Raw genomic sequence first — 12,270 nt, forward strand, 5'->3', positions numbered from 1 at the left:
ATGACTAATTTACCTCCCATACCATACCTTCTTTCACCTCCTGTTTTTGGTCTTGGTTTTCCAGTTCTGAATCATGGCCAACTTTAGGTTCTACCATTTCCTCATCTTCCTCATCCTCTAGAAGAAAGAAAGAGAAAAATGCATTATTTTCTTTCCTTCAAATCAAAGCCTTTGGTTGATGGTGGGAGGTAGGGCCAAAGGGTAAAGTTCCAATCATTTAGGGCAACTTCTAAGTAAATCAGTCCTCAATGAATGCCCAAGATATATGTTCATGAATATATGAATAAATTATCTCCAAAAGGGGCCTCTTTGAAAGTCCCCCAAGCTGCTGAGAAAACCACCCGAGTCGGCACCTGCTAACATCCATCTCCAGGCCCTCACCACATGGGATGTCTTGGAATTGCCTCTCTGACCTCTGAAGCTTCTTCAGAGATGACCCAGGAACAGATCTCAAAATGTTTCCACCTGGGGCACATTCTCCACAGGGAACACCTGCTGTACAGACGACTCATTTCCAATTTAATTCTCACCAAATTAATTTGTTTTTGACCTACAGGAAAGGGTTAAATACAGGTCTGACCCCAGGTCAAATGCCATTGGCAAGTAAACAACCAGGGGGTAGAGTCCCAAAAGTCACTGCCATTGGCCTGGGAGAAAGCAACCAACCTGAAATCGCATTTACACATTCAGAGCAGCTCATGCATTAATGTGAATTTAATGAGCACCAACAAATGGACCCAGTCTGCTACCACTGCCAGATGTTATAGTGCCCTTCCTGCCCTATGCAAATGTGTGCTCGTTCTGTCTGCTCTCAACCTGCCTTTCTTAGAGGCCCCTTTCATTATAGAGTGCTTGAAATCATCAGCCACAAAGTAGAAGATGTAGGGGGGAGTCAAGGTGTCACAAGAAAATCCAGTGTAGAGAAATAAAATAATACAAAAAATTAAAACTTGCTTTCACAGTTTAAAAAATATATTGTCTTCTCTCTTAAGCATAATATTCACTGTAGGTTATTTATTTCATTGGTTCAGATGGAATTTAAAAGAAATGATTTCACTTCCTCCCCTGCCCCTACATTCATTCATATATTCATTCATCCATCAAATATTTACAGACTTTCTGTAAGATCTCAAGCTCTATGGATAGTCTCATTTCCATCATAATAAATCCTGAGATTTACATCAACTAAAAATTTCAGCCCCAACCACTTAGGGAATGCATTATAAATGCATACCTAAATGCCCAAATAAATATCTGCAGCCTGAAAAGCAACTCCAAAAGTCTGACTACATTAAGCAAGTGATCTGGGGAAGAAATATCAACTTTAAAAATTTGAACATATAAAGTGTAGCATTGCAATTTAGATATTAAAAAAATTTTAATGTAAATTTTCATTGAAATACAATACTCTAAGTGCATATGTATATACTGTGGAACCAACCTCATTACTTTATAACCACACTATAAACATATCAGAAAGAACGTAGAACACTTTTAAGGAAAATGGTCATTTATTAGTAACACATTTACCATCAGTACATTATTTCTAATACATACCTAAGAGGTAAAGAGTTGCACTTGGAATTTTGAAAAGAACACTGAGTTACTCTGATTTTTAGACAAATAAACCCTTAAAGTGTTGTTATAAGCAGCACATTTAAGTCCTTATCCATATATAAAGATATTACTGCTATCTACCCATTAACAACCTGCTTGAAAAGTCGTGAACCGGGGCGCCTGGGTGGCGCAGTCGGTTAAGCGTCCGACTTCAGCCAGGTCACGATCTCGCGGTCCGTGAGTTCGAGCCCCGCATCAGGCTCTGGGCTGATGGCTCGGAGCCTGGAGCCTGCTTCTGATTCTGTGTCTCCCTCTCTCTCTGCCCCTCCCCTGTTCATGCTCTGTCTCTCTCTGTCCCAAAAATAAAGTAAAAAACGTTGAAAAAAAATTTTTTTTAAAAAAGAAAAGTCGTGAACCTGCACATCATGTATCCTGATCCAAAGACCTGACACAAAACCTTAGGAGGTACTAGCCTCCTCTTCTGGTAAACCTGGGATGGAGAGGCAATCTTCAAAAGTCCACTAATCTGCTAGTAAGTGGCTCTATTTCTGAACCTTCTAGAGACATTTATTACTTTTTTAAAGTTTTAAAAAATTTATTTAAATTCAAGTTAGTTAACATACAGTGTAGTCTTGGTTGCAGAAGTAGAACCCAGTGATTCATCACTTACATATAACACCCCGTGTCCATCCCAACAAGTGCCCTCCTTAATGCCCGTCACACATTTGACTCATCCCCCCATCCTCCTCCCCCTCCAACAACCCTGTTTGCTCTCTGTATTGAAGAGTAGAGACATTTCTTTAAACTTACTGGATTTAGCAGCAATGCCCTGACACTTACAAAATGCAAGTAAATACAACAAATACAAAACTGATAGGGCATGTATTATGAATTGAGTCCTGTTTTGCCCTCCCCCCAACCAAATATTTGTATGTTGAGGTTCTAACGCTTAGCATCTCAGAATGTGACTTTATTTGAAAATAGGATCATTGAAGATATATTTAGTTAAGATGAGATCAGACTGGAGTAGGTGGGCACCTAATCCAATATTATAAAAAGGAGAAATTTAGACATGGGCACACATAGGGAGAATGCCAGGGGAAGCTGAAAAAGACTGGGGTGATGTTTCTACCAGCTAAAGAATGCCAAAGATTGTTAGCACACAACCAGAAACTAGGGACAAGGCACAGAACAGATTTTTCCTCACAGCCGTCAGAAGGAGCCAACCATGTCAACACCTTGATCTCAGAATCACCTGGCCTCCAAAACTGAGACATTCCATTTCTACTGCTTAAACCACCCAGAATTGTAGTACTTTGTAACAGCAGCCTGAGCAAATTAATACAGCCAGTAGAGTGCCCTGCTTTCTATGACCCTATAAGGTAGTGGAAGAGATACAGGACATATACCATAATAACACCTAAGGCAAGGACGTAAAATCTAATTTATTTACCAGAACTTGGTACCATCAGTCTAATAGATGAAGAGATAGATTAATCTCCCCCAAAGAAACTCACAACCACATCAAATTTTCAAGTTTTGTCTGGTTCTGCCTGTTTTCAGATCTACGATCTGTAACCATCAGGCATACTGCCTCCTTCGTCAGAGCATGATGTGAAATAGAAAGGCCTTGCGGAAAGGCCTAAAGTAGAAGCTCAGTTGCAGTGTAAGGACAGGCTTGGAGAGGCTCTTCGAGGTGGATATGGCGTGGCCTCCATAAGAATGGCTCTTCTGCTTCTAAGAGGCAAGTACACACAAGGCTCAGCTGAGGAGAAGTTAGGTTTCACATTCTGGACAGCTATATATGATGGGCTGTCTTATTTATTAAGTATACATATGCTGCATCCACATTCTATTCACATTCTCATGTTGGAATCCACTGCCCTGAGACCAGACTGTCAATGCCTACCACAAAGCATTAGTTCCTCTGGCTGAACAGATTCACAAGTTGGGCAGGGATCAGCACATCAAAGGAAGTAATTGATCTGGGTCTGAGCCTGGAGTCTACATCTTGCCAGCCCCTTGATTTTACATAATTCATAGAAACTCTTGGAGGCCCTGTTTCTTCATCTGCTGAATTGGGATAATAATCCTTTCCTAAAATCCAGTGTTGTTGTAAGAATAACCAAATTAAATAATTGATCTGAACTTTCTTTTTAAACCAAGAGAGTTGGGGATACCTGTACACAGAAACCTCCAAACAAATGTTGCATTAGCTTGCATATCAACCAAACATTTATTGAGCACTTACTATGTACCAGGTGCTGGGAATATGAGAAGGAATAAGACAGACAAAAAAAATCCCTGTGCTCATGGAGCTTCATTTGAGGTAGGGGAGAAAAACAACAAACAAATAAACAAAATATATATTATATCTGATAAATGTTGTGGGGGAAATAGAAAGCCAGAAAGGGAGACTGGGCATGCTGGTAAGGGGAGGAAGAGTTGAAATTTAAAATAGAGTCATCAGAAAAGGCCACACTGAGGTGACATTTGAGCAAAAAGTTCAAGGAGTCAAGGGAGTGAGCCGTGTGAAGATCTTGGAGAAGACCAGTAACAACAGATTCTTCCATCTTATTCTGTGGACCCAGGGGTTTAATGGGTCACGGTTTAAATTAATTTATTATCAGTTCCGTTGACTATAGAAAATAGCTGTGCTTTCATTAGAGCCATCTGTTTGTACATTCCCATCTTCTAGTTCTTAAAATGAAGTCGGTTTCCCCAAATGACTCGGGTTAGTATCACATTGTATCAAATTCTTGGGGCACCTGAGTGGCTCAGTTAAGCAAAGAACTCTTGATTCCAGCTCTGCGCTGACAGCATGGAGCCTGCTTGAGATTCTCTCTCTCTCTCTCTCTCTCTCTCTCTCTCTCTCTCTGTCTCTGCTCCTCCCCCATTCATATACTTTCTCTCTCTCAAAAGTAAGTAAATAAACATTTAAAAAATAGTACCAAATTCTCATCTTTCACAGCTATAAAGGTCTTTATTTTCAACATTAGTTCCTGGAAGAGTCAAAATGCAACATTGTGACGGAAAGTGTTCTATAAGGGCTTGGCTCTAAAAAGGGCTAGGTTTGTGATAGCAATGTGTAGGTTTATACACAAAGTATGCAGGAAAATCACAGGTTATCTAATTATTTAAATAGAAAATTCTTCCCCAGAGAATGTTTTTGATGAATGTAAGAAAACCAAATACTTACAGTGTTTATAATACGTGCAAAGTCCTACAATGAAATACTGTGAATAATAGAAAAACAAATAAAAAAATAATATCTGACCTTTTAAAGTGGTTAAAAACCAGTTTCAGGCATTAATTTTTTAGTGGCCACAGAATTCTTTGTCTTTCAGCCTTTTAAAGACACAAAGCAAGTGTTTCAGTGGATTTGTTAAGGAAATAAAACACAAGAGACTGGTTCGTTTCTCTGCATACTGATATGTTTGCCTTGCTCAGCAAAGAGAGTGTATTTTTCTTTAAGACTCTGGTTTCCTTTCTGGTGCAATTGGAATTACTTCTGTTGAAACCATTTTCAAAACAGTTAAATAACTTTAAAGAAAAGGATTTATGTAGACCCGCTACAGACCACTGATATATGAGTTGTGCCACTAGTTCATACCCGGTTACATTTCCTCTGAGATTGGAGGGGAAAAAAATTACCACCCATGTATGGTTTCCTGTACCAGGTCCACACAAGAAATTAAACTAGTGTAGGCAGAAGTTAATTACCTGTCAGCCCAAGGGGCTAATTTCAAACAATGGCATCTTTTAGGCACTTTATTTTATTTAGCACCCAAATTCTGCTGTCCCCGGTCGCTGCATGCATTCCTTTAAAGTTGGGGAGATCTTTGGTAACCACTGTCCTTCTCCTGAAGATATCCTAAAGGTCTAAGAACGAACACTTGCATGTTCAGCGGCAACCACACATAACACACTTAGCACAAGGCCTGACCCTCTGTGTGAGCTCTGGAAGGGTTGTCTGCTCTACCCACCTGCGTTTCAGAGTGAAGTCAAGGTTGTCCATCTAAACGTGCTGCGGCCCTTTAATTGTTGATCTGCTCTGATGGCCTCAGAGTTGAGACTTTGGAAGGGGAGTGCCGGGGAATGTCTGTCACTGTTTGGCAATACAGTGTGAAAACTCCTTTCTGCCCGGGGGTATCCCTCTTGTAGTACTGGTATATTGGTAACATGCTGAGCCCCTGCTTTCTTCTCCTGAAGCCCAAGGGGAGACATCTTCCTGCTCCCCAGCTCCTACTGACCAGAACAGAGGCAGGATCCAAGCGATAGTCAGACTGGATGTTCCTAACTGGGCCTTTGTCTTTGCAGCCAGGAGGCAAAACCAAGGGAATAGTAAGGATTAATTTTTGGCAGCATGCCGTAGTAGCAGCAACACCCGACATCCTGGCCAGATTGTTCCAGAGGTCCACAGTCTGGGTTCCCTTGGTCTCTGCTCCTTTTTAAGCCTGTTCCTTCTGCCTCCTGTTGATCCTGTGAGCACCAGATTTCCTTCCAATAAATCTCACCAGGGGTGATGTCAACACCAGATTTCCTTCCAATAAATCCCACTGGACTTAGTGCCTGCCGCTTGCAACCAGAACCCTGAGCAACACAGGGCGGCCCTCTGTGAAGAGAAGGGCTTGTTTTTACAAGGTCAATGGGTTCTCACTTTCCTCTGCTCTCTCAGGGACTGCAAAACCCCAGGATAAGAGGGTCTGAGTGCCCAGCCCTCACCTTCCTGCCCAGCTTCTGGCTTTTCATGAGGGGGCTCTGGCCCCTCCATGTAAGACCGTTGAGTCTGGTCAGGTGGAGGAAGGCTGCAGGGAGCAGAATGGGTCATTTCACTCTACCCTTCTCGATTCCAAAGGGCATCTTGCTGTTACCAAAGGGGAAGGCACAACGCAATATCACATGACTATGAATCCAACAGGCTAATGACTCTAGATGCACAATTACTTTATGTACCGCTTAGAAAACAGATTACTGCTAATTAAGCTATAACACATCATGAATTCTAACATGAAAAATTGTGAATGCTGGAATTGATAAAATAATTTGTGGCTTAGAAATGAAGAGAAACTAGCTTCCCAAAGATAAAAGGGATGGCAAGGACACAGAGTCAAGTCCAAATCAAGCTTATTGGTATACTACTATCAGTGAACAGATTTGGAGATACAAGGCATATTTGTTTTAAAAGATATATTGCTTTCAACTTAAGAACAAATGCCCTAGCCACTTAATATATAATTCTATGTATAAATATTTCAGAGGATAACTTTTAAAAACATATTTAAAATTTTTCAATAGAAAAGCAGCCTGGAGCCTGCTTCGGATTCTGTGTCTCCCTCCCTCTCTCTCTCTCTTTCTTCCCCCCCCCTCTCTCCCTGCCCCTTCCCCACTTGCACTCTGTCTCTCTCTCTCAAAAATAAACAAACATTAAAAATTAAAAAAAAACAACAAAGAAAAATAGAAAAATTAGGATTTATTTTTCAATTTAAAGCATAATTCACTCTAAGGAAGGTATTCTTTGCAGGTCTGTGCTTTGCTTCATCTTTTCTCATATCAAGTCCACTCTGGATAATACTTACACCCATGTCTTCCATCATCACCCACAAACTGAAACCTTTCCAGACTCCAGATTCTGTATTGCACATTCCAACATGAATGTACCACAGGCATTTCACATTTGACATGTTCAAATCAGAACTCCTGCCTTCTCCCGAGACCTGCTCCTTTGATTACATTCTCTTTCCTGCCCTGTGGTACCATCATTCACATGGCTTCACAGTTGGACACCAGAATATATATCACCCTTCAATTTCTCTTGGGCACCGGGACCTGTAAGAAGGGGTCTCTAAGTCCTGTCAATTCCTCACTACCAGTTTTGTTCTGTATTTATACTAGTTTTATTTATTTTTTATTATTTAAAAAACACATCTATGTATACTTTCTACACCAAAACAACAACAATGACAAAATTCCACCAAACCAAAAACAAACAACAAAACCAAAACTCTATAACTCCCTAAAAATGTTAGGGTAAAATCCCATAACTCCTTGTCTTTTCCACCTCATCTTCCATTCTGAACAATGCACAACCACCCGATGTCCCAGTAGGTTCATGCCTCAAAAGCACTGCATGTAATTTTTTTTGTGTCTGTGTTGGTCTTCCCTTCAATATCCAGGAGTTAATTATAACTAGCCTTTGGTGATACAATTCCAGAGCTTTAACACTTCCTCCCAACAAGATTTGTTGACCCCTTTCATTGTTCCACCACCCCACCCTGTACCTTGTATATATCTCTATGACAACACATCTCAGACCACTTAAAATTAAGTTTATTCATCTATCTCCACAACCAGATGAAAAGTCCCCAAAGACCTACTCTTGTTAGTATCATCAATGTCAAGTACTGAGACTAACAAAATCAAGACAGGTGCTTGATCTGGAAAGATAGTTATGAATCACATCATATAGGACCTTGCATGACAGAGCAAGTTTGGACTTCTTTCTAGAGATGAGTATCCCCCTTTTAATAAACACAAATCTCATGTAGTCCATATTATTTAAAATTTCAAAGGGAATTCAAGGCACTGGTAATGCCAAATATGGCTTTTGAAACCTCACTTATCTCCTTGCCAGTCAGCCCTTTACGCACATTCTAATATATTTAAGAGGTGGATTGACTCTTGATGAAAACTATTCTTCCCAACCTTTCTTACAGAGAACCAGAGGCTTTTAAAAACTCAAGAGAGAAAGTCTGATTTTGTTTAAGAATATGGAGGCAAGATGGAGGGTGGAGGAAATTGGGAAAGCCTGGAATAAGGGAGACAGTGAGAAGGTAAACTATAGCTGTAGTCCAAGCAACAGATGATGAGAACTTGACTTAAGATGGTTCAGTTGCCAATGGGCATGATGAATTGGACTGAATTTAGACATATGTTTATATAACAGATAGTGAGGGCTCTCGTACAGAACTCATTCAAGTCACCCTATCCTTGGACCAACTTTGTGTACAGTTAGCCAACTTTGCCAGGAGTCCAAAGAGAGCCACACTCCCGATATGTATTACGGCGGCCAAAATAAAGTATAACGTGCACCACTGAATGCTTACACAAACCAAGGTGAGCGCCTCTGTGCTTTAAAAATATGCAGGAAAGACATATTTTGTGGTATTTTCAGTAAGCACTTTGTTAAATATACTACATGGTAATATTTAAAAAACCTTCACTTTCTGGTCTAGAAAAATCTGGCCAGAGTAAAGAAAACATACATTTCTCATCATACAGAGCACTCCTGTTAACACTCTAGGCCACATCAGTTCTCTCCTAAGGCTCTAACATGACAGTACTTGGAAAGTGTACTTCCTGGTGGAATGACACCCAAGGCATTGCAAATGGGAGGAAATGAAAGAATATGTTCAAAACGAGAAAGGAAGCCAGAGAATAGTACTTTTTAGCAGCTGTTTCTGAAACTTGTAACTGTGCTGATATATAATACGTGTGTGGTAAATATGTGTTGAATTAAGCTGACACAGGTTAGCCAGCTCTCATGGAAGGGCGGAGACCAGGAAGAGAACAATGCCCTTCTCAGAGATGTCCAGGCAGGAGTTCATGGATAACTTTAGCACTTGATGTTTGGGTATGGGAAGGCTTGATTGATCTGTATTTCCACAAATTTTCCTGCTTAAAAACCTTTAATGGCTTCCTATTGCTTAAATTAGCTCAGCATTTAAGGCTCATCCCCGTTTGACCCCAATTTAATTCTCCAATGTTGCTCAAAGCATAATAGTTCTTGACTCCATGTGTATGAAATAGGCCAAGTTTGTTGTCAGTAACCACCCTCCATCCTACCCCTCTTTAGTCTTGTATATATTTCAGGCCCCCTGTCTCTCAAGCTTTCTCAGGAAGTCATGGAGTCTGCAACCACAGAGGAGAGCAGTTGGATGAACTAATTCACACCAATGGATTAGAGAATGACAACCCAAATAAATTAATCTCCAAAGGCAAAATACAACTTTCACAGGACTTGGAAAGAAGAAAGATTTTGAAAGAGCAGAGCCAACCCTCAAATCAGTCCCCTATTTTACATTCTTGGAGGCAGAACCATCCATTGCACAACTACAGAAAGCAGCATTCCTATCGTGCTCTATGTGAATATGTGAATAGGGCTTCCTGGAGTTACATAGAGCATAGACTCTGTGTCTATCCTTAACAGTCTTATTTGTATAGATGTCTACACACACATACACACACACACACACACTCACACACACACACACACACACACACAATCTGGGCAATAATTCAAAACACTTGTAAATGTAGTTCTTGGATGCTTGGAAAGGAAGAAGCTCTAGTTTCTCCTGTTCAGACTTAAGTCTCTTTTGCTGCCTACTTTTGAATTTGGATAATCCTATACCCTATTCCTTGTTTCCTCTATCATTTTTCCAAATGTGCAAATATGTACTTGCTCCTAGTGGGAGTGCTGTTTGTGAAATGAAAACTGGGCTCCCAGGGAAAGAGATGCCATCATATTTACTTTCAACAGCAAGTGTAGATATGTCCCAGAGGAGGGTGAAGCTCAAGGTATCCAGGTGCTCAAATGGTTATTGTGTTATGTTAACTGGTAAAAACAGAGGAAAATAAGTAGAAGCCTTTTAGAAACATTATGTTGCCTGTAAATAAATTGCTCATAACAAGAAAGTGCTACCTTCCATCTCTAAGAATTGTCAACTCTATTAATGTCAGAACAATCACATCAATCATGGCGCATGTAGATCATCCACTGTTGCATGTCCTCTGGTATTCTTTTTATTCATAGGATCAAATCTTGTTAGTTCTATCTCTTGGTATCTCTTACCTCTTATCTCTTTCTCCATGCCTAGCCGTGCTACAAACAGCATTGTCGGATTAACCCTATTAAACAGAACTCTGTTCACATAAATGTCCTTGTGAAAGCTGTGATGGGTCCCATCACATGCAGAACAAAAGCTGGATTCTTGGCCACATCTTCAAGTCTTCTGTGGCCTGGCCCCAGCATGTGCTTCCTGCTTGAATTTCCTCTACTGACACTATGGCTGCTGCACAAACTTCCACATTCCATCTACCCTTTGGTTCATGCTTCTCCCTCAGCTAGACTCTCTCCTTCCCTTCCTTTTACAAAATATGAGCCTAATAATGTGTCAGGCACTATTCCAGGTGCTGGAGACACAGCAGTGAACAAAACTTCCTGCCTCCGTGGAGCGTGCATTCTAGTAGCGGGGGGGACAGATAACGGAGAAGATAAGCAAGTCAAGTATGTGGTAGGTTGGGGAGTTTCAAGTGCTGAAGAGAAAAAGCAAAGCAGGGAAAGGAGGCAGAAGTGGTAGGCATCACAATTTTTACACAGGTAGCTCGAGAGGTCCTTGCCGAGAGATCCCATTTGAAAAAAAAAAAAACCCAAGGAACTGAGGGATCAAGCCTTGTGGATACCTGGGGAAAGCATTCTAAGTAGAGGAAACAAAAGCTCAAGGGCAGGATTTTGCCTGGAGTGCTCAAGCCCTCAAATGCCTTCACATCTTCCCCACATGTAAAATACAGCTGTACGTCAAGATCCGATTCAAATGACCCCCAGTTCCTAAATCTCTCCCATTCTCCCTCATTCGGAGGGATTTCTTCTTCATTTAAGTCTTCAAAGCACTTCATCTGGGTCTCTTTTAACTACTTTTTTTTTTCATCTAAAGAATTATTATGTTTAAGATGACAGCATTTATCATTCTCCACTTTATCTACTACATATTTATTTTAAGTAGAATACCCCTGTACTTTCATGAGTTTACTTCTCCAACTGAGAGTCTCCATTTCTTGGGAGTAGGATGCATTAATTACTCATATTTATTTATCCCAGGATGATTATTAAGTATTTTTTACTGTTTTAAATGTTAGTAATCTCACTTCTCCAGTAGTTCCAGTAGTAGATTTTCTGAGGGGTTTCTCATTAATTTAGCTGGATCCCAAATCTCCTCATTCGTTTTCAAATTCTAAGGTTCTTTTCCTTGATCATGAGGTCTTGTCATCACTGACAGCAACAAATGTCAAAACTTATTCAGAGACTCTGTACACTCCTTGTGAAGTTCATGGTCCTTGACTTTGTTTCTTGTCCTGGTCACTGTCATTAGATACTTACTCATCACCTAACGCACGCTCAGATCTGTTCTAGGCCTCATGGAAAAATGATAGCTATTAATTCATCAGATCATATGCGTCAAGCTTTGTGGTAAATTTTTTATGTCCATTAGCCTGTTTAATCCTCATAAGGACTCACTGAGGCAGACACAGTGAGTTCTCTCTATATATGAGAAAATTGGGGCTAAGAACAGAAAGATGATCTGCCTCAGGTCACAGAGTTACAGGAAGCAAAAGAGCCAAGATTCAGACCCATGTTTCCCCAGCTCCCAAACTCTCTCAATTTACTGCTAAAGCCTACCAAACAGTATAAAGGTGGAAAAGGGAACTGTAATGGACATTTGTGGCTTTGACCACCCAGAATCCACCATCCCACTTCTTGGAATAATAGTCCCTTTATTCCTCTTTGGTGCATCCATCTCTTCCCAATCCCAGATAAATAAATCCTACTTAAGATTTAGGGGATAATTTTGCATCTGAGGCAACGACCAATGAGACTTAATCTCAGTATTTTACTTTGCACCACCAGTAGAATGACCATATCATCTAGTATCT

At 40.5% G+C, this 12,270-nt stretch overlaps 1 protein-coding gene across 4 annotated transcripts in view; it reads right to left on the bottom strand.

The window, feature by feature from the left end:
* The window catches only part of DYNC1I1 (dynein cytoplasmic 1 intermediate chain 1), a 321,789-nt gene that overhangs the window by 127,072 nt on the left and 182,447 nt on the right, over positions 1–12,270 (bottom strand). For all 4 annotated transcript variants that reach the window (XM_086695920.1, XM_086695909.1, XM_086695921.1 and 1 more), the window contains one exon: positions 28–117. In XM_086695920.1, coding sequence (XP_086552046.1) covers positions 28–117 — 90 coding nt within the window. The remainder of the gene's footprint in view (positions 1–27; positions 118–12,270) is intronic.

Source organism: Puma concolor, chromosome A2 (genome assembly GCF_028749965.1).
Source record: "Puma concolor isolate L17-30 chromosome A2, mPumCon1.1.hap2, whole genome shotgun sequence".
Lineage (NCBI taxonomy): Eukaryota > Metazoa > Chordata > Mammalia > Carnivora > Felidae > Puma > Puma concolor.